Source organism: Quercus suber, unplaced genomic scaffold (assembly GCF_002906115.3).
Source record: "Quercus suber isolate HL8 unplaced genomic scaffold, Cork oak 2.0 scaffold_53, whole genome shotgun sequence".
NCBI lineage: Eukaryota > Viridiplantae > Streptophyta > Magnoliopsida > Fagales > Fagaceae > Quercus > Quercus suber.
In genome coordinates this window covers 340628-365216 of record NW_027069518.1, presented here as the reverse complement: position 1 = coordinate 365216, position 24589 = coordinate 340628, and the positions used below count along the sequence as shown (strand labels likewise).

Sequence of the window (24589 nt, the reverse complement as noted above, 5' to 3'; positions counted from 1 at the left end):
AGATAAACATAATTTGAAGAAATATGAGGAATCCCACATTAAACGAAGAATTATTTTTCTCCAATGATACATTGGTTTCTTTTATTCAACAGAATACACGAACAAAGAATGCAATCATAGCAGAGCAGAAAAGCAGAACAAGAAAGCAACACAAACAAATACAGTACAAATGCAAACAAAACACGTAAGAAAATATCACAACAAAGAGTACCATCACCAAACAAACAATTCTTTACATCACTACCCATAGGCATTAGAATATGTTTAATGAGTCTGTGAAATCATATTCTTCAAATTGTACAACAGACACCAACCCGTACTAGTTGTAGACCATGGATGATTTCAACTGCAAAAAAACCAAAGGTGAATAATTAATCCCAAAAACATAAAAAAACGAATTAAAATGAAATATATTGTAGACATGAACTCATTAAAGTAACATTTAGAACTATATTTACACCATATAACAATATGTTTATGCTATAGGAATGAAAAGAAAGTAGGACCCAAAAAAAAAAAAAAAGACCCCAAAAAAGGGGAGAAAAAGAAAGAAGAAAATGTTAATAAAAATGGTAAAAATTAAGAGACCACCACAAGATGAAGTGGAAAAGAATTCTCTTGTAATATAATGGATAGGTAGGTTGTGGGTTTAGAACCTAATAAATAAGTGTATAAATTGCAATTTAGTTTTTACTCCTTGTGTATGACAGCGGTGAAGTTCTTTTTTCTTTCAATATTATTTTTAAAAATAAAAAACTGAAATTCAATCTACTTTGAGTCTTATGCCTTGTGGTTTACGGAAATATGAAAAAGATAAATGAACAAACACAAACAACCATGAGGGCCATAGAGGCAACCAATAGAAGTCTAGGAGCAAGGAGTACTGACAGGTTTTTTGTTGCTCAATATGATAGGAGTAGAAGAAGATAGAAGAACACAATAGTTAACACTACACAGGAAATTAATAGCAAGCATGACTGCTCCTACAATTTCAAGAATTTGAGAATGTATATTTCTAATGAAAAAATGTTATATTAAGAATGACTAAATAATGCAGTTAATCTTGTTTTTTTTTGTGGATGAATTAGTAAAGGATATTATTAATAGAGAACAAACAAGATAACGCTAGGCAAACTACAAAAACTGGGGACAGTGAAACATAGGCTAAAGAAGAGAACAGAGGTTATTAAATCCCAAAACTCATCTCAAAAGACTAGATTCTTACAAATTAACAAAACAGAAACTCAGGTAAGAGCAAATTATAGAAATTTTTACACCGAAACAAAACAACTCCTGAACATAAGTAATACACACAAATATTTTAAATAACAAAAGAATTTATCCCATAGCAGAGAATGTTGTTCAAAAATGATATTTGGAATTTGGTTTAGGAATCTTATATTCCTCTAACATCCTTCTAGGTTCTTCTCAAATTCTGCTCTTGGCCACACTGACCCATTATGTATAATGACATTTTTCCGAGACCAAATATAATACACAGTGACCCAATTGGCAAGCTTAAAAATAGATGATCTTAGGCTTCTCCCTTGGTAATACCCTAGCTCATTTGATCATGCCAGCTGCACTTGGCCTCTGAAACTTACTAGTGCCTAATGACAATGTCCCAAATTCTCTTGGCAAAATAACATTCTAAGAAAAGATTATCTCTACTCTCAAAACTCACACAAGAGTATAGCTCCACTGAGATAATCTTTCTCTAGTTGTCAGTTTGTTTTTGATTCCTAATCAACCAATAAAGGCAACCAGGAGATAGCAAGGTTAAATTACCACAGTCTCTACCATCCCACCTCATCTGCCTTAGTTTTATGTTCACTGCATATGGCTACACAAGAGCAGCCAGCCTGATCTAGTTACCACCTACCTTTATCATCTTTAAGCTCAACCAAACACAACTAGCATTGTATGGTGATCAATTCTTTAAACCTTGCAGGTTTTGAAACCTTTATTTTGGTCTTCAAAACAGAATCCACCTTTACCTCATATTTAGTTGTGGCACCATGCATAATCCTAAAGCTATACTTCATGAAAAGGATCCTATTATCATGTCATACGAAAATCTTCTACCATCCCCAACATCAAATTTTATGAACCCCCTAACCTCACTTCTAAGTTTTAGGACAGCTCTGCAACCCCATGTACAAATCTTGTGGCTTCTTTATAGTACAAAAATACCTATCATGAGGTAAAATCTTGCACACCTCTCATTGCCAATGGAGGCATAGAAAGTTCTACAATCCTTAAGGTCAGAGTGAAACTATGCTAACCTATCCAAGTTATAAACACTAAAAATGTTTGCATAGAAATAAAACTCTCATATAATTATCAACTCAAGGCTTGCCTAAAGCATTAATTATGGGTATACTAAGAAATGGAAAACATAAATAATCATTTGATACTGCTCTCAACAGAAAATTTTCAAAAAAATATCTGACATATGCAATGGCTATGATTCCCCACTAATCACAATAGTATGAGAACCTCATCTTCTAGTTTACAAGAAGCATTTTGCAGCTGATATTCACCCAACACTCTATTCAACTAGAATGAATTAAGTTCTTGTTAAGACAACCAAATTCCTTCTTAGTTATTACTCTGATTATGTATGATGTTGAATTTATAGAGTTCCAATTATGGAATAAAAAATCTAAAAGAAATAGATGTTCCTTAATTCAACAGAATACATGAACAAAGTGTGCAATCATAGCGCAGCCATAAAAGTGGAACAAGAAAGCAACACTAAAAAAAATACACTACAATGCAAATAAGCCACCCAACAAATTAGTACAACATAGAGTACCATCGCCAAACAAACAAATCTTTAGAGCATTAGCATTGGGCGGTGTAAAACCCCCCAAATTGCTATTTTACAACCAAACAAGCCCAACATGAGCTTTATCCAGGTAGGCATAGCTAAAAAGTTTTAGCAATCATGAACAGTGAATGCTTATATATACGAATTACTATAGCTTAAAGGTAAAGGAAAATATATTATTTTAATGAAAAATATCTCCTCTCTCCCTGTCTCTTCACTCTCTCATCTCTTGACAAAAGCTCTCTCTCTCTCTCTCTCAATTTTGAGTGGCGGTTTAGATAGCGGTTTGGATGGCTATAAAGTCTCTTCAAAACACACACAAGCAACCCCTAGTATAGCCCCATGGAGCTAATATTTCTCTAGCTGTCAGTTTGTTTTTGATTCCCAACCAACCTGTAAAGGCAGCCATGGGATAGCTAGGCTAAACCACAACATTCTCCACCATTCCACCTCATCTTCCTTAGCTCTAAGTTCATTGCCGGTGGCTGCAGAAGGGTAGCAGCCTGATCTAGTAGCAGACCACCTAGCTTTATCTTCATCTTTAATCTCAAGGCTTGTCTAAAACATCAATTAGCTCTAAAATGTTTGGAAAGAAATTGAACTTCCATATGGTTATCAATTCAAGGCTTGTCTTAAACATCAATTATAGGTAACCTGAGACATGGAAAATATAAATAATCAATTGATACTACTCTCAACAGAAAAAATTCAAAAAACTGTCATACATATGCAATGGCTATGATTCCCCACTAATCATAGTAGTATAAAGACCTCGTCTTTTTAACCAATTGTTAAAATTATGGTTGAATGACTAAATTCACCATTTCCTAATAGCTTAAAATTTTGGGATAATCGCAACTAGTGAAATTGAAGCAATGCTTTCAGTACATGGAAATGAGAATTCCTTTCAGCAGAAAGCCATCCATGAGTAAGCTATCCAACTGACATGTGGCAAAAGAAGATATTCCAGGTAACAACAAGTAATCAAAAGCATATGTCTTGCCTTTATCTCAACTTTAGGTGCAAAATTATATCAAGTATTTTCAGGAAAACATTATGTAGAATAACCTGTTTTAATTAGAGTAAGTAACTAAAAGCATGTCCTATATTTTAAAAAGATAAATACAAGTTGTTCGATGTTCTAGTTGAAGTATGAATGATAACAATCAAGCATTTTAAAGAAAATTATAGATGAATCTTCAATATCAAGCAACTATAGATGAACCATGTCATTGAATTTTTTTGATTTTCCTCTGTGAATGTGTTAATTAACCAAAAGAACTTATAATCATCTTCATTGGTTGTTATAATGATACTTGCTCTCTCAGTAAATGAATGTTAAAAAAAATGACAAGCAAACAATTCTTAAGCTGCATAAGTTCATCATAAGTTGAATGTTTGCCAATTTGAACTCTCATGTCTTCTCAATTTGATGAAGATGCAGAATTCTGTGAATTGAGGATCTAGTATGTCTGACTAGCTAGCATGGAAAATCCTATATACAGATTTCCTTGGTTGGTGATGGCTGGTAAAATTAGCTTATTGGACACATTGAAGCGACCTAAATGATTCTGGCAGTAAGACAGTGCATAAAGATTAAGACTAGCAATATTTCCTGGTAAAGGATACTCCTCAAATTGGCAAGCTTTTATCATCTAGATAAAAAGTTCAGTTTTTACTTTTTCTATCGTTTCTTTAATTTTAACTAGTTTGTGGTCTTAAGCTTATAATGTAAAGGTCACTAGAAAGACTACACATATTGAGCATCTTTGCTCAGTACATGGTCCACAATCAGAGCGCAACATATGAGAATGAAACAGGGCTAGCTAGTACATTTTTCTTGAGTGAAGAAAGATGGAACATGATTGATGAAATATTTAGCAAGTTGCACACTATAATATCCTTATTACACATCTTGCATACAAACTAATACTAAGCACACTATTATTACCTAGATGACCCTCAACTCTGGGCTTCTTGTTTGCAAGAAGAATTTCACAATTCATATTCACCTAACACTCTATTCAACTAGAACTATTTAAATTATTAACAAAAGGACAGACTGAACTAGCTTCATTATAAACAATATGCATCTAAACTGCCGTGAGATAAACATAGCTTAATGAAATATATGAATCCCAAATTAAATGAAGAATTATTTTTCTCCTCCAATGAGACATTGGCTTCTTATATTCAACAGGATACACGAACAAAGGGTGCAATAATGGCAAAGCAATAATAAAACAAACAAACAATTCTTTACAGAACTATACACAGGCATTAGAGAATATGTTTAATGAGTCTGTGCAATCAAATTCTTCAAATTGTATAACTGATACCAACCCATACAAGTTGCAAAGTAGCGAAAATCTTTTGTTGATTTTTCATGAGTAGAAACTTTTGCACCATGGATGATTTCACCTGCCAAAAAAAAAAAAAAAAAAAAAACACAAACTAAAATTTTTTGCACCATGGATGATTTCACCTGCCAAAAAAAAAAAAAAAAAAAAAACACAAACTAAAATGATAAAGCTCAAAAAACGAATTAAAATGAAATATGCTATAGCCATGTAAGATTTAGAACTATATTTAGAAAACCAATATAGTCATGCTGTTGAAATGAAAAGAAAAAGTAGGACCCAAAAAACAAAAGTAGTTAAGACCCCAAACTGTCACAAACTCATACAAAGTTGCAAAGCAGTGAAAATATTTTGTTGATTTTTCATTAGTTGAAGCAGAGTAGAAACTTTTGCTCCAAAACATCAAAAACGAATTAAAATGAATATGCAGTATACAAAACTCATTAAAGCAACATTTAGAATTATGTTTGTGCCGTCAACCAATATATTTATGCTGCAGAAATTAAAAGAAACACTGTCAAATAAAACTCATTGCTTAATTTATTGATAACAGAGGCAAAAATTAAGAGTCCACCACAAGATGAAGCAGAAAAGAATTTGCTTCTAATATAATGATTAGATAGCGTTGTGGGTTCAAAACCTAATAAATAAGTGAAAAAAATAGATAAGAGCTTCAGTCTAATCAAAAGAAGAAATACCCTTACATTACGGAAATACTGTGCTTGATATTATGGGGGAAATTTTGAATTAATTGGAGAGAGATTTAGAAGAAAAGAAGCGCCCTAAAATTTATCAAATATGCAAGAATTCATTACTGTACCTGATTATCATTCTCTGTCACAGTTTTTAAATACAAGGGAAGGCACATGTTTGACTTTGTCAGAATCCAGTCCTCCTTCGTTAAGCCTATCTTTGAATGACTTTGGCATGCTTTTGATCTCCAATACCTGGAGGGTTGTGAGGAACCTCAATCCATCTGGAATAGTCTTCAAGTAATAGCAGCTATCAATTGTCAAATGGTAGAGACTGGGCATGGCTCTTTCCTCCACCCTCCACTCCTCTAAGGAGTACAAGCCACAAAGGATAAGATACTGAAGCAAAGGAAATCCTCCTTCAGAACAAACCATATCCTTCCCTACGAAAGAATTAGCAAAGAGGCGGAGGATTTTTAAATTGGGCAACTTCTCTAAGGTTGGCATTGGGTCTTCTTCAAGTTTAGTAAGTACTAATCCCAACTCAGCAAGATTTGGAGGGAACAGGCGAGTTTCTGGAAGTTTCTTAATACCGCTGTCTATAACTAGCGTATATACATGTGGAAAGATTGATAGTACTTGTATTACATGGGGCACTACTTCACCAGTCTTCACGCCAAGAAACGGACGATAGTCATGATCTCCGAGGCCAAGAATCCGAAGATTTAATCGCACACTTGTGGGCATTTTGATGGTTTTGAGCCCAACACTCAGCAATGTTTGCAAATAACAAAGATTACCCAATTCTAATTTCTCACTTACCCAATAAAAGGAGGGTAGGTAAAGATGCCTCAACTGTTCCATCTCCTTAAAAACATTTGGCACTCTCACTTTGTAATACTTAAGCCGTAAATCAAGTGTCTGCAAGCACCTCAAATTGCCAAGGGATGATGGCACCTTAGATATCTTGCTATTTTTCAAAGATAAAAATCTCAAATGGATGAAACATCCAATGTCTTTAGGAAAGTTTTCTCCGTAATTTTTCAGATTTAAGACTCTAAGCAACTTGGATTTCTTGAAATAAAATTCTTTAGGAGGCACAAAGTAGTGAAGAGACCTGAGGTAAGGATATTCACTGAATTTAATTCCTTTGAAGTAATTATCATTTGATTCCAAAGTGATAGCAAGTCTTCTAATTTTACCAATATGCCATTGACTTCCTTCTATGAAGTGAATATTTTCCTTGGTGATTTGGAGAAAATTTTCTTGTTGGGCTTTTGAAATGCAAAATTCTCTCATAAGATCATGGATTCGATAAGTTTCGATCCTTCCAAGCTTGCTAATTTCCCCCACCTGAACCATGTACCTTTGCTTTAGCTCCCTCAAATATTGCTCTCCCTCATACTCCATTGTATCCTCACTATCTTCTCTAAGCTGAATAAAACCTTCTCCCATCCACATTTGAATTAATTCATCTGTTAGTATCTCAAAATCTTCTGGAAAATGGCCTAAATATAGAAAACATGGTTTCAAGTGGTAAGGTAAATCATTATAACTTAAACCTAACACATTATTGACTCGTAAGTCATCTTCTTTAAAAATATATGATTCAATATGTTTAAGCACATCCTCCCACTCATCCTGTCTCTGCTTTGTCGCTAAAAGGCCTCCAAGTATAGTGATGGCCAATGGTAAACCTCCACAATATTTAATCATTTTCTCTCCTAAACTTTCAATATTAGCATTGGTCAAGCAGTCTGCAAAGCCAACAACAAACAAAATAATATCATTTCTTCTTGAACAATGTCAACCACAACCACAACCACAGCAAAAAAAACTACAATAATAACATCAAACAATTATATTTTAAGACTTGAAAGTTTACAAATAACATAATATTTATTAACAGACACTATAATTTTTCATTCTTTGACCAACTTTTGAATTATTCAATTTTCTCGTACTAACTAGTAACTGGTATGAGTGTTAGTTTCTAGAATTATCATTAGTTGGTGTAGACGTGAGATTCAAGTTTGACCATCTAGCAATTTTGACAGTAATATAGAGCTAACTTTTCCCACAAAACTTTCCCCTTTTATATATCTATAGTAATATTGAAAACCCCGCAAAACAAAATAGAATCCCCCTTCTCTCTCATTTTAAAATAGATAATGGTCTTCTAATCCAAATAAATTCCTTCTATCAATCACTTAATTCTTCACAGTTATCATAAGAAATTAAAATTCAGAATTGAGTGTATATATTAATATACATAAAAGATTCAAATTAAAGCTTGTAGATTAACTTGCACCTCTCTCTCTCTCTCTCTCTCTCTCTCTCTATATATATATATATATATGCATGTGTGTGTATATATATATACACACACACACACTTTTGGATCAAATGATATTGAAAAAGATAAAATTATATAATGAACATTTACATACACTTGGTCCAAAATTTTAGAGAGATATTTCTATATATTTTATTATTCATATTGAATTGTCTATTTTTGTGTCATCAAATACCAATATTTTAAAAATTGAACCGTTCAAAGAACCCAAAAAAAGATAGGCACAACGTTTAAAGGTTAGACCGAAGTTTGATTAGAGGTTGAACCATGATGATATCATAAGTAATTTAATAATTAATTGAAATAAAAAAATGAAATAAATTTAAAAATATTAATAAAATTGACTAAAAATAAAATCTAAAGAAATTTAATGTTTAAACAACTTTCAAATATACTTTCATCACTTTTTAAAGGTAAATAAAAATAATGACGTATAAACAAACATAAATTAATAATATGTTTATTAATTCTTCAAGTACAAAAACTTTTTAATATGAAAGAAGATATTTTCAAATTATAAGTATAAATTCTTCATTAGCTAATATATTATTTTGTATATTTGTTTATGTATATGGCCAACTATATTAATTCCTTTTTTGGTACTTGTAGGGAACGTTTTTGTAACCCAAAAAAATATGGGTGCCCAAGGCCCAACGAACTCAGAACAATGAATTTTTAGAGAGTGGATCGAAAGTTTAAGTGCTCGCCGGCCTTCACTAGGCATGAATTCCCTTTTTATTGAAGGAGACTAAGACCCATTTACAGCTGAGGGATCCTCCTCGGCCCGTGGCCGAGCTCCCCCCCCCCCCCCCCCCCCCCTTTTCTTACTTTACTCACCCCTCTTATATAGTCTTCATCGTCCTATCTTCTTCTTCCATCTGTTGATCATCCATTTGCCTTTCTTCTGACTGTCCGTCCCATCAGAGGCCTTATCAGCACTCAAGTGGTTCACCCTGATCAACGTCGCCCTGCTAAGGGGTTACATCCCCATTAATGCGGCCAGAGGGGTTAGGTGAATGCATTAAGTGTGGAGGTGACAGCTTACTCTGGACTTGTCCCTTCCCAAAATTATCCTTAGTATGCCGAGGATGAAGAGGTCCTCGGCATGGATCTAAAAAAGAGTCTCTCCCTGATTTAGCCTCAGATGGTCATCCTTCCTCGGCGTGGGCCTTGGGCCTACTACACGATGGGCTGAGGTTATCAAGCCCACGGGCCCCACAGTACTATTGTTAAAAGTATTTTTTGGACCATAATTTTTAATAAGATAAAATTTCATAAACAACATCTACGTACACTTACAAAATTTTAGACAAATATTTGATATTTCTCTATATTTTATTATTCATATTGAATTTTTATATTTTTGTGTCATCAAATACTAGTTAAACATACCGAAAGAAAATGGAAATACAATTAAAAAAAAAAAAAAAATCTACAGGTAACATTTGCTTTAAATTTGAGGATTAAGTGTCTCCATTCACATGCACCAAATAAAAATGATAGGTAATTACACTTCATTCCCTTAAGGTTTAGGAAAATGACATTTCATCCCAAACTTGAAGGAAAAAAAAAAAAGAAAAAAAATTCCCCCTCCCCCCCTAACATCTGATTAACCAAACTTTGTTAAATTAATATTGAAAATGTTTTTTTATAAAAATATTAAAAATATTTTGTACAAACATGCCCTTTGCTTAAAGGCACGTTTCCAAAATTATCTTATTTTAATTAAATATTGTTTTAAATTTTTAATTAAAGTTTATTTTAAAATATTAAGTGTGAATTTTCAATACTAGATACATAGGTGTGCACGTACACATAGACATACAGAGGCATATATTTATATTTTAAAATTGATCTTTACCTCTAATATCTTACAATTAAAAATTTATTATTTGCAAGTTTTTATTTATTTTACTTTTAAATTATTTTTATTAATAGATTGTGTTTCATTCAAATTAATTAAGAAATAAAATAAAAGAAAATATTCTCCAAATTAATTAAGAAAAGAGAAAATTAGTGGAATAAGGTAGGATTAGATATTATTTATAAAATTGTACCTTTTCTCCAAGTGATTGCTATCTTCTCAAGCAATTCCCTACTAGGCTACCCCTTTCCTTATTTAGACATTGCAATTCATAAAGAAAACCTTTGGTATCTACATGTAAAGAGACTTCTTTATTACGAGAGGTAAGCAAAATTTTACTGCCAATATTCTTCAATGGGAAGGCAGCGTGTGGACTGTTCCAAGTCTCAATATACAAAATATCATCTAGAATCACCAAACACTTTTTCTGGAGTTGAACTTCACGAAGTTTCTCAACAATCTCTGCATCTGTCAACTTTTGAATTTGATCTCTTTCCTCTTTAGTTGGAGAGAGAACCTTGATCAGAATTTCTTCCCAAACACATCTATTTTTGACATTATTGTGAGATATATGACCAAGTGCGGCAATCAAAATGTTGCTTGATTTTGTGGTGGTTATAAAACCATCTTGGCAATAGTGGCCTTTCCTAGGCCACCCATGCCACATATGGAAGCAACTATATTGCCTTCCCCTTCCTTCAGCAAAAACTCCACTAGTTTATTTAGATCATCATCAAACACAATAGGGTCATGTTCAAGATGAGAATTAGTTTGCCTTTGCTCTTGTTGCCTCTCATTTCGAGAATTCCGTCCACCACCTTCTATTATTGTATCTCTTATGCCATAGTCTCATAAACTAGTTTTCAAATTTGAAATTTTCATCATTGTTAGAGATATATTAGACATATTAGCCCAATGTAATAGGCCTAAGCCCACTCCTACTTGTACTGGTAATCTAGGGTTTAGTCGCCTATATATACTCATGTTAGGGTTCATTGTAACACACATTATTGTACTACACTCTTACATAATAAAGATGTAGCCTTTAAGAGATTCCTCCACAGATGTAGGTCGACAAAGCTAAACCACATAACCCTCGTATTATCAATGCTCCTATTCTATGCTTTCCCTTTTGCATCCACTTTAGCATATATAATATGGTATAACATATCACACTGCTAATAATCTATTTTAACATGGTATTATAGCCGAACTTCATTCTTGGCATCAAACAAACATCTCTAGCAAGCAAAGAAGATTCTCATGTGCACATCACCATTTGAAGTCACACATGTTGGTCAAAGTCAACTAGTACAAGTAGGAGTGGGCTTGGGCCTATTATATTGGGCTAATATGTCTAATATATCTCTAACAGTCATGATATCTGAAATCTTTGACCCAACCTTGTGGACTTTTGATCCTTCATCCAAGATATAAGCAAACCTCTTAAGTACCTTCTTTATGCCTCCTCCACCTTTGGATGCAACTTTGAGGGCATAGGTCCCAACGATATCTTTTGTATCATAAACAAGCTCTCTTATTTCAGTAACCCACTGCCTTATTGTCTCTATTCATGCTGCCTTGCATCTCCATCCTTTAACAAGCTTTGCATTATTTTGAGCTCAGTTTTTAGCAGCTCAATTTTATGCATCACCTCAGACAGGAATTTTGCTTCTTCTATGAGCAAGTCACCAATGCTTTTCACCACGCTCGAAACAACAACCTTAGCCATTATTTCTCTTTATGGATAGGAGGACAAGTAAAAGATATGAAAGAAGCAGAAGATGGAGGGATTTATCCTCAAAAGGAAAAGCACAGGGGAATGAGGAAACTGGGTAGCTTATAAATTTTAAATTGAAAGCAATTTGAAGAAAAAAACAGTAGATGGCTGTGATGCGAAAGGAATAAATAAAATTTTGGAGTCGGTCCAATAAAAAATTTATATATTTGTGTCAAATGGTAAAGTCTAAAGTCTCTAAACACTTCTCGCTTGAGCATCTCTTTCCTCTTTCTGCTCTATACATTTCTCTCTTGTTTGTTTTGTTGGGAAAATAAAATCCTTGGAGAGCTTTCTTGAGTAATTAATATAACATATAGAGACACTTGTCAACCTAAAAGGCCTAAACCCAATGGGTATGTATTCAATTATGTTATATTAACTACTTATTCTTTTCATCATTATTCAATATGGGACTTTACTCACATGTGTATACCCAACAATCTCCCCTTCACGTGTGAGTCTCTGCCTCTTAGTGGGCTTCAAGACCTTTTCATAGGCCATGAACAAGTCCCACTCACTCCTCCTTGTCTAATGGGCTTTTTCCTTCTCTAGTGCATCATCCATGGGCCTCCACATGTCAACCCCGCACATTTTTTATCCTCCATGAGAACCTCACACTTCACCGTTGTCTAGCACCATTGGCAATAATACTACTTTGTTGGGCTTTTTCTAAGATCATTTGTGTAGGCTTTATGGGCTTGCTTGGTGCAATTTAACTGCCCCACTCCAACTGCGAAAAGGACTCGCTCTACTCCATTTGCAAAAGGGCTTTAAGTACAAACACCTCGTTCCTGCTCCAACTGCAAAATGGAACTTGATAACCTTACCACCTTTGCCCCACACCCCTATGGACTCTAAGACCACTTTTCCCCGCTCCAACTGCAAAAACCTTGGAGAGAGCTTCCTTGAGTAGTTAACATAACATATAGAGACACACTTTAACCCAAAAGGCCTAAACCCAATAGGTATGTACTCAATTATGTTATATTAACTACTCATTCTTCTCATCATTTATCAATGTAACACATGTATACCCAATATGTTTAGTGGTTGTGATACCTTAAATACTCATTATCGTGCATCCTTTGTCTTTTGCGCGTGTCTTTGGATGATGAATAAAAAAAAAGAATGCATATCGAATCTGCAATCTTTCTCATATATATATATATATTTTTTTAAACTTTACTTTCCTTTGTGCCTTTAACCTATTTGTATTACTATTTACATTCAAGTTTATAAATTTAATTTATGAGTTGTTTATCATTTGAATTGTTGGAATCAATTCAAAACAAGTTTAAACCAATCAAAGTAAAGAGGTTTGAAAATTCATCACAAGGTAATGCTAAGATTTTCAAGCTCGAACATTAATGTCACCAAGTACGTCAAATACCAAGTATTGAAGATCAAATACCAAGTATGTCACCGAGTTTTTATCAAAATCAATTACAAAGTATGTCACTAAGTAGGTACAGAGTTTTCTTAGCAGGTATTTTAGTTTAAAAAGTTTTAGAATTCTTAATTGAAGTACATTTTGTACATATACTGAATCACTCCCATTCCTTATATGATAAAAGAGCAATTAATTGTGTTACGACTCAAACACTAGCTAAAAAAAATGGAGATATTTAAGTTATCTATATCATATACTATATAATAAAAGTTGGGCTTAGACGCTGTGGTTGTGCCACATGGCTTTACCAAATTGCAGAATTTTTTTTTTTTTTTTAGATTTTTAGATTTAAAAAATATATATAATTTTTCTTCTCCTATAATCTCTAAGTTGATAAAAATCTTAATTTGATTACAATCCAAATTCTTCATATAATTCATCTAATCCTTATTTAATTTTAATTTGATTACAATCCAAATTCTTCTTCTAATCCATCTAATTCTTATTTAATTTTAATTTAATTACAATCCAAATTCTTCATCTAATCCATTTAACAAACAAGTTTAAGTTTAAGTAAGACTTTAATTCTATTTGTTCTTATCGACTTATTTGGATAAAATAACAATAAGTATTGTATCAATTTTTTAAAAATTTTTTTATAAAGTAATATAATAAAAGTTGGGCTTAGATGCCATGAATGTGCCACGTGGCTTCACCAAATTGTAGATTTTTTTTTTTTAGATTTTTAGATTTAAAAAATAAATATATAATTTTTCTTCTCCTATAATCTCTAAGTTGATAAAAATCTTAATTTGATTACAATCCAAATTCTTCATCTAATCCATTTAACAAACAAGTTTAAGTTTAAGTAAGACTTTAATTCTATTTGTTCTTATCGACTTATTTGGATAAAATAACAATTAGTATTGTATCAAATTTTTTTATAAAGTAACAATTTTACTTTTAGCCTAATTTAAACATTAATTGTTGGGTTTTTTTTTTTTTTTTTTGGTGGATAAAGTATCAAATGATAGCTAATATGTATTAACATTAATATAAACTTTATTAAAAAAAATCTAATTTAGGTGACGCCATTCATGATATTGACAAAAAAATAATATACAAAAAAAAAAAAAAATCATCTAATGCACTCTGAAAACAAACATATTTATTGTACTCTTTTAATAAGTTTTTACTTTTATATATATATATATATATTTGCATTTCATAATACTTTCGTTTCACACAATATGAATTTATTATATAACTTAAAAGTAAAATATTTATTTGTTTTTATTAAGCCGTGTATCGTATGGGCATAATACTAGTATATATATAAAATCGAAACCTCTGAAACTCTCACAATTTTCCATATCAGCACAATATATTTAAATAAAATTATTTTTGTTTAATCCAAACTTATATAAAACCAAAGCCTCTGAAACTCTCTCAATTTTCCAAGTCAACACAATATATTTAAATAAAATTATTTTTGTTTAGTCCAAACTTAACAAGCAGTGAAATTCTATCTCTCTAACAAGTCCAACTTAAACTCAAACTCATCATTATCATTTTTTTAAACAAAATTATTTTTGTTTAATCCAAACTTAATAACGAGTGAAACTCTATCTCTCTGTTAGAGAGATATAAGACATATTAACCCAATGTAATAGGCTCAAGCCCACTCCTGCTTGTACTAGTAGTTTAGGGTTTAGTTGCCTATATATACTTGTAACACAGGTTATTGTACTACACTCTTACATAATAAAGATGTAATCCTTAAAGGATTTCTCTGTGGATGTAGGCCGACAAGGCTGAACCATGTAATCCTTGTGTTCTTGATGTCCTTATTATATGCTTTTTCCTTCCGCATCCACTTTACCATATACAACATGGCATAATACATCGTTACTAATAATATATTTAACATGGATTCCTTCGTTTATCTCTCTCACACGCGCCTACACGTGCCGCCATGTTTCTGGTTCTCCTCCACGCGCCGGTGGATGCCGTCACGCAGCTGCCACACATCGAAGAACCATTGACGATGTCATCTGACGTCATTCGATGACGTCATTAGCCACGCAAGCACGTCCACATCAGCCCTAATCCTTGTCAGTGCCATGTCATATGATGACATCATAGTCTATACAACCGATCCTTGACCCAACCCAGAAACCCGGAACCGTCCTGGACCATGTATCCGTTGAATTTGACCTTGGATTCGTTGACTTTGACTTTTGCATTGACATTTGATCAAAAGTCAAAGTTTTCGAAAATGCCTATCTTGCTTAGTTTTTCGCGTAAATTCCAATTTTGGATTCCGATTCTTCATTTGAAGCCCCGAAATTGGTAAATTGGCATATTCTTCATTGTGGTTTCTTCAAAGGCATTCTTCAAGGTATCTTCAAGGAATCTTCTCATGCTTATCTAGCCTCAAGTCTTCATCGAGCTTCCGTCTTGAGTTTGAGGGAGGGTGTTAGAGATTTATAAGACATATTAGCCCAATGTAATAGGCCCAAGCCCACTCTTGCTTCTACTAGTAGTATAGGGTTTAGTCGCCCATATATACTCATGTTAGGGTTAATTGTAACACAGGTTTTGTACTACACTCTTATACAATAAAGATGTAACCCTTTAGGGATTCCTCCGTGGATGTAGGCCGACAAGGCTGAACCACGTATCCCTCATGTTCTTGATGTTCCTATTCTATACTTTCCCTTCCGCATCCACTCTACCATATACAACATGGCATAACACATCGTTGCTAATAATATATTTAACACTCTCTAACAAGTCCAACTTAAACTCAAACTCAAACATTAATAATTTATCTCCACAATTTTACACATCAGAATTACTTAAATAAATATTAAAAAATTAATTCAATTGGGTAAACACTTATTTATGTACAATCCAATTTAATTCAATGTAGGAAAAGACTTTACCCAAATGAATATATGCAGAAGATTCCCACAATTACAAGTGCAGAGAATTTAAACTAAAATACAATAGATTTGGCCATACAAAATGAGTGCTATGGATTTTTTTTATTTATTTTAAATCCTGGTATTAAAATATAAAATATCACTACAAAAAATAAGATAATTTTCTTAGCTATTCTCATTAATTTAGTCCCATATTAAATAAATATTATAATTAATTATTGAAAAAAAAAAAAAAAAACCCCTAACGCAAGTTAGACTTGTGCTGTGGATTTTTTTTTTTTTTTTTAAATCCCAGTATTAAAATATAAAATATCACTACAAAAATAAGATAATTTTCTTAGTTATTCTCATTAATTTAGTCCTATATTAAATAAATATTATAATTAATTAATGGAAAAAAAAAAAACTAATGCAAGTTAGACTTCTAGCCAAATGCAATAACACTCTCCCCCCTTCTCTACTCACTTCTATTTAAGAACTACTTGGGTAGAAGACCTAAAACCCAAAATACAAACATGTAAACCAAAAACTATTTGTGGAGAAGATGAGATCCAAAAGCAACAATTGATGAACCAATTCATGGCTCACGATCCCAACATGATGAACTTCTCCAGAGCTAACTTCATGTAAGATCAGGAAACAATTAAGAAAGAACAAATCTTTTTAGTTCGTAAGTGTTAATAAGACTAAATTTAGTTTCAATTTGTATTGCTTTGGGTTTAGGATTTGCTTACAAATTTAACATTTTGATCATGTGCTATCCAATATTAGTTTTGGGTGTTTTTAGATCTATCATATGATGAATCTTTGTAGTTCATTGGTGTTTATGGCTAAAAAGACTATATGCAATTTCAATTTTTATTGCTTTGGTTTTAAGATTGTTTACAAATTTAAGTTTTTTGATCATGTGCTATCCAATGTTAGTTGTGGGTGCTTTTAGATCTATCAAACTTCTATTTTTGGTTGGATTTATAACAATATAGTGACATATTTTTTTGTTTTGTTTCTATAATTTGTAGGTTCTGAATCTTTTGATTCTTAACTCTTTTTGCCTTTTGGAAGTTTTAACATATGTATTTTTGGGTTCATTTTTTTTGTAATATTTGAAATTGTTGGGAAAATTTCTACAGTTATAGCCATGGATTATTTTTTTTTAAGGTAACCCATCTTTTTCTTATATTTCTCTATTATGTAGTTATATATACATTTTGTTTTGTTTCAATAATTTCTAAATAATGAATTTCTAATTCTTTAATATTTTTTGGCATTTCAAAAGTATTTTTTGATACAAGATATAATTTCTACTCTAGCTTAATCTAAGTGTATATGTGTGTAAAGCTCTCCCCTGGAGACTTGAACCCCAACCCTTGCCCCCCACACTCCACAAGCATTAATACTTGTGAAGTGACTACCACACTAATGATATGCGATGGTGGCATTTTAGAAGTCTTAACATATGAATTTTTGAGATATTATTTTGCAATATTGAAACTATTTGATAGATTTCCACGACTATAGTGATGAATTATTTCTTTTAAAAGTAACACGGCAGTCACATTTTTTTTACATTATTTCTATAATTTGTAGGTTTTGACTATTTTGACTCTTTAATTTTTTGTCCTTTGGAAAGTTTTAACATCGATATTTTTTGGGTTTTTTTTTTTTTTGAAATATTTGAAATAATTTATTTGATACTGTAGTTTCATAATCAAGTTAGGATTTTATAAAAATTATTTTAGTCTACTACATAAATAGGTAGGTTTTTGTGCGTAGCATGGGTTTGTGACTAGTATAATATATATTCTTTGCTTATGCTTGTAATTAAAAAAAAAAAAAAAAAAAAAAAAGAGGTAAAGAACTAAAGAAGAAACAGTATCTTAAATCTCAAAAGCCTGTTTGGATATTAAAATTAAAATTAAAATATATTAGTGTACTGGTCCAATGGGCTCTAGGCCCACTGTATTTTTGAGTTTTTTTATCTTAAGAATTCACAATTTCAACGGAAAATTAAAAAAAATTATTATTATTATTATTCTTGCTTCCCATTTAATTGTTGATTTTAAAATAAGATTAAGAATGTTGATTCCTCATTCTTTTGCCTTGTTTTTTTCTACATCAATATTTTTTCTAGGAAAGGTTTTTTACATTTTGTTTTAAATGTAGTAGTACTGGAATCAAAGTAGTATTAAGAGTTAAGGCTTTTGTTTTGACAATGTGCTGAGATTATTTTCAGCTAAATTTAGAGTAATAACTGAAAGACAATAGTTGTGTGATTGAACATCAATCCATAGCCCATTTTGATATTCTATTAATATTTTGCTTCAAGTTTTACCTTATGATAGAATGATTGATTGAAGACTCTCTACTCTATGTATGTACAAGACTCAAATTTATACACTGAAAGTTAATCACATTTTATCATAGTACTAGGTGTTAAATGGTAAATTTTTAACATGATGTGATATAAAGTGTATTGTAAAACAGGAACAGACCCAGAATTTTAAGTTAGAGGAGGCCGGAGTATAAGTGTTTAAAAAAAAAAAAAAAAAAAAAAAACTAACTCAAAATAGGCATCCATATAGTATTAACAAATTATAAATACACAAAATCATTTTTTCTTAAAACATTAAAATGCAATCATCTATCAACAACAACAAAAAATGTTTAAAAAAAATAAAAAACTAGTATTGGGTTATAGACTGACCTCAGTTAATTAATTCAATTAACCCAGTTATAGAATTTCATTTTGCTTTATATTAATTTAAGAATTAGTATTGAAAATCTGAAATATAATTTAGACATATTATTTGAATTGTAATAATGAGTTGAAAAAATGGACTTAAATAGTTGATGAAAACCCCAAGTTTTAATTACAAGGTATAAAACATTTAAGCCTAATCCACCAACCTAACCTGATCTTTGGCTTGGGTTGGGTTGGGTTGTTTTCTACGTATATGATAAGTTGGGTTGGGTCAAGAATTTTCAACCCAAAAAGTTTTGGGTTAGAGTGAAAAAAAACTCCAAACTGACTTATGCACACCCTAGTATACATGTTAAATGAATGCCAGCTACAAAATCAGTTGTAGCCTAAGGTTACAAACTGCTCTAATAAAATGACATGTGTAAAAAATAGAATGTGTATTGCACATGATTAATTAAGTAAACTTAACCCAACTAACCTAGTTAACTACACCACCTATTAAAAAAATAAAAAATAAAATAAAAACTAAAAACCCTAAAAAAAGTCTATACGTATGATCTCTCTCTCTCAGGGACTTCTCTCTCTGTAAAATGTAACCCAAAACCCAGCTCCAACCAATCACCCATAGCCTCCTATCTCCACTGTCGGCCGGCCAACCCAAAGTAGTCTAGGAGCTTCATTTTCTGTTAGTGGTTCATCAAGCTCTACGGCAGTTGAGATCCTTGATTCTGATATAGTTCCTACTTCGTCAGGGTACCAGCAAGGTTCTTCCAAAGAACATGATAGACTTGAAGATGATTTGAAATTGACAGGTGAAGCCCAAAATTTTGGGGAAGGAACAAGGGTTAAGAATGAGAGGGTACAGAAAGGAGTGGCTAAAGGGAGAAGTTGCTCTAGTAACTTTAGGAATGATGGAGGGGAAAAGGAACTTGAGCTTACTGGATTTGAGGTTGTGGGCCGGCGATGGAGACAGTACAAGATTTGAGGTGGTGGGCCGACGGTGGAGACAGTATTGGATTTGAGGTTGGCCAGCGGTGGAGACAAAGGGTTTGGGATGGCCGGCCGTCGATGGAGACAGGAGGGTTTGGGACCGATGGGAGCTGGGTTTCTTCGTTGATTTTGGAGCTCCTCAGCAGCTTATCTCTAATAGTTGACCCAATGTCTGGGTTTCTTTGTTGAGAGAGAGCGAGAGAGATTACGTTTTGGTTGTTTTGGTTTTTTAGTTTTTATTTTTTTAATGGGTGGTGTAGTTAACTAGGGTTAGTTGGGTTGAGTTTACTTAAGTAATCATGTACAATGCACATATTATTTTTTTACACATGTCATTTTATTAAAGCAATTTGTAGTCTTAGGCTACAACTGGTTTTGTAGCTAAACTTTGTCCATATACTTATCTCCATGTATACCCAAAGCACAAACAAGTGTATCTTATTTTTATAAAAATTTTCTGTTGACAATTAAAATAATATGTGATATTTCTTTAAAATACATCTTTAAAGGAATCTGTTACCAAATATGTAGAATAATTCGGCTTTCCTATAGCTGAAATTAGCGAAATTAAATTTAGAAATGTTAAAATTTGATTTAAAAATATTTCATGCATTATACAGGTTAGTGATTAGTATTGTGGGGCCCGCGGGCCTGATAGCCTCAGCCCATTGTGTAGTAGGCCTAAGGCCCGCGCCGAGGAAGGATGACCATCCAAGGCTAAATTGGGGAGAGACTCTTTTTTGACCCATGCCGAGGACCTCTTCATCCTCGGCATACTAAGGATAATTTTGGGAAGGGACAAGCCCAGAGCAAGCTGTCACCTCCACACTTAATGCATTCACCTAACCCCCCTGGCCACATTAATGGGGATGCAACCTCTTAGCAGGGCGACATTGATCAGTGTAAACCACTTAAGTGTTGATAAGGCCTCTGATATGACGGGCGGTCAGAAGAAAAGCGAACGGATGATCAACAGATGAAAGAACGAGATAGGACGATGAAGACTATATAAGAAAAGCTAGTAAAGTAAGATAAAGGGGGGGGGGGGGAAAGAAGGGAGAAGAAAAAGGGCTCCTCGGCCACGGGCCGAGGAGCATCCCCTCAGTTGTAAAAAAGTTCTAAGTAATTTTTTAATAAAGAAGAGAGTTCATGCTTGGTGAACGACGGCCAGCGCCTAAACCTTCAATCCACTTTCTACAAATTTATTGTTTGGGCATGTTGGGCTGAAAACCCAGTCATACTCTGGGTCCAATCCAAATTGAGTCCCTACAAGTATGTTTTATGTTTTTAACATCTTCAGTTTCATTAAAATTTCATCTACTCTTCACTTTGGTTAATTAATTAATTTATTTTAAAAAAATCTATTCAAATTAATTACCAAAAAAGAAAAAATTATTAGAGTAAAGCAGGATTAGACATTAATTGTGCCTTGTCTCCAAGATATTGCTATCTTGTCAAGCAATTCCCAACACCTTTCTTCATTTAGACACTGCAATTCACGAAGGAAACTTCTGGGGTCTATGTGCAAAGACACTTGTTTATTACAAGAGGTAAGTAATAATTTGGTTTATCAAAAAAATGTAAGTAATAATTTGCTATCAGTACCCTTCTCTAGGAAGGCATCTTGTAAACTATTCCAATTCTCAATTTTCCAAATATCATCCAAAATGACCAAACACTTATTCTCACGTTGAACTTGATGAAGTTTCTCAATGATCTCTGTACCCATCAACTTTTGACGTTCATCCCTTTGGCCAAACAAAATTTTTTCCCAAACACGTCGTCTTCTTTGACATTGTTGTGAGATATATACCCAAGCATGATAGTCAAAGTGTTGCTTGATTTTGTGGTAATTATAAACCAACTTAGCTAGGGGTGTCAATGTTTGACCCAACCCATGAACATGACACGAACTCGACACGAGTTTTTCCGGGTTAGGGTTGGGTCTTAATGGGTTTGGGTCATAAATCGGTCGACCCGAAAGCGACACGATAAAAAACATGTCATAAGCGGGTCAACTTGCATAACCCGCAATAGACACGTTTGACACGCTAATTTATTTGTGTCAACCCGAAATGACTCACTTAACACAACCTGTTTAACTCGTATAACAAATAAATATTTATTTTACTTTAGATTTGTTAAATACCTTTTATATCTAACATATATTTTAAACTTAAAAAGAAAAGTGAGTAATTACAAAAACTTACAAGGGATATAATTGGAAGTTGAAACTTTACAAACCCTAGATCTCTAAACCCTACAAACTCTAAATTATTTTTAGATGGATGTTATATTTAATATTATGCAGGTTGAAATGGTTTGTATTACATTCATATCAACCCAATACGACTCCTTTATTAAGCGTGTCAAATGGGTTGAGTCAGGTCAACCCGCCTTATTAATAGGCTGGGTTAGGGTTGAAGGATCATGACACAATTATTAAATAGGTCGAGTTAGGGTTAAGCCATTTAGTTGAATACCCTTACCTCGACTCGACATGAACCTTACACGTTAACCCGAATTGACACCCCTAATCTTAGCAAGAGTGGTCTTTCCTAGACCACCCATACCATATATGGAAGCAACTCTATTTCCTTTCCCTACTTTTAGCAAAAACTCCACTAATTTATTTAGATCATCGTTATGAGAAAATTGACTTTGATGAAAGTTGAAAATTATGATCTCATTTATTAAATCAATAGCTGTACAAATATATATAAGGACTCTGTTCTATAACTAACTTAACAAATAGATGCACATGTGAACAAGACTCAACAAACTTAACAAACTATTACATGTGCCTGACTAAACTAAACAAACTAACAAACAAAGCTACACACCATTTCTGTACAAATATCAGATAAGCTACATTGTCGTTTAGATGAAATTGCACATTTCTTCAATTTCTTCAACTCTGGAACACAAGGTAAGATCTCTAGATTTCTACTTGAAGCTTCAATCTGAGTTTCATTTGTTCCTACATCAGCTAGTAACTGATTTACTTGTCTTCCTTGGTTAAGTGCTTGTTTGGGCAACTCTGATGCACGGGATGCTGCACTGTGTGGCATGCTAGGCAGCACTACTGTGGCAGCTGATGCTGCATCACCTAATGCACTAGTTGCTGCACTTGTGGCAAGCTGAACTGCACTGGTGTAGTAGCTGGTGATGCATCCTTTTGACACTCTGCCTCAAGATAGATTGAGGGAGAGTAAATGTTAAGCAGTCCCATCTTGGATACCAATTCAAAGAATTGTTTATAACCCAAAGCCTTAGTCAACAAATCTGCTAATTGATAGTGTGTTCTCACATGATTCAACTTAATCACCTTAGCCAACACCTTATCCCTTACAATGTGACAATTAATCTCTATGTGCTTGGTCCTTTAATGAAAAATTGGATTGGACCTTATGTGTAAGGCTGATTGGCTTTCACAAAATAGCAATGCCTCTCTATCATGCCTAATCTGCAAATCCCTTAGCAAATAAAGAATCTACACAATTTCACAAGTTGCTACAGCCATGGCCCTGTACTCTGCCTCAGCTGAAGACCTTGACACAGTAGCTTGCTTCTTTGATTTCCAAGAAATCAATGAATCTCCAGGGAAAATGCAATATCCTGTGACAGACCTCCTTGTGTCTGGACGTGATGCCCAGTCTGCATCACTGAAACCTTTGACTTGCAAATTCAGTTCTGATTTTGCAGAAAAGAATACTCCTTTCCCTAGTTCATTCTTAAGATAATGAAGTACCTTAAGTGCATTTGCATAACGAGGCTTTCTTGGCTTTGCCATAAACTAAATGAGCTTGTAGATTGCAAATGTAATATCAGGCCTGGTAATAGTTAAGTGTAACAGTCTCCCTACCAACCTTCTATACTGACTTTGATCATTTAACATATCACCTTCATGTTTACTAAGTTGTAAAGTAGGATCCATAGCAACTTTAGATGGTTTGCATCCTAGTAGACCAACATCCTCCAAAATCTCTAGAGCATATTTCCTTTGACACAAGGAAATGCCCTTGTCTGTTCTAGCTACCTCCAAACCAAGAAAATATCTCAAGTCCCCTAAATTTTTTAGCTTAAACTTCTGGTCTAATAAGACCTTAAACTCCTCAACTCCCTTTTGATCATTGCTTGCAATCAGAACATCATCAACATAAACCATCAACACAATAAAGGAATCACCTTGTTGTCAAGTGAATAATGAGTAATCTGCCTTGGACTGAACAAAACCAAGATCAATTAGGGCAGTTGAGAACTTAGAAAACCACATTCTAGATGCATTATTAAGCTTGCAAACCAATTGAGGCTGTTCCCCCTTGCTATGAAGAACCTGAGATTGCTCCCCTTTGCTGTGAAAGCTTGGTGGAAGTGACATATAGACCTCCTCATGCAAATCTCCATGGAGAAATGCATTATTGACATCAAGTTGGCTGAGAAACCAGCCTTTCATAGCAGCAATAGCAAGCACAGTCTTGACTGACACCATGTTAGCAACAAGTGAGAAAGTATCAATGTAATCTAGCCCTTCCTTTTAGGTGAAACCCTTGGCAACCAACCTAGCCTTATACCTTTCAATAGAACCATCTGATTTGTACTTCACTCTATACACCCACTTACAACCAATGGGCTTCTTACTAGGTGGCAATGAAGTAACAGTCCATGTATTATT

The 24589-nt window shown here is 33.3% G+C and overlaps 1 protein-coding gene across 1 annotated transcript; it reads right to left on the bottom strand.

Annotated features, from left to right (window-relative positions):
• LOC111996953 (probable disease resistance RPP8-like protein 2) lies at positions 1-24082 on the bottom strand. The gene is made up of 6 exons (XM_065772097.1): positions 23797-24082; positions 23412-23637; positions 22787-23100; positions 6014-7642; positions 5177-5254; positions 1-346 (listed from the first exon to the last, which is right to left on the bottom strand). Exons 1-4 carry the CDS (start codon positions 24080-24082, stop codon positions 6021-6023), a joined length of 2448 nt encoding a protein of 815 aa, XP_065628169.1. The 3' UTR covers positions 1-346; positions 5177-5254; positions 6014-6020.
• Between the last annotated feature and the right edge of the window lie 507 nt (positions 24083-24589).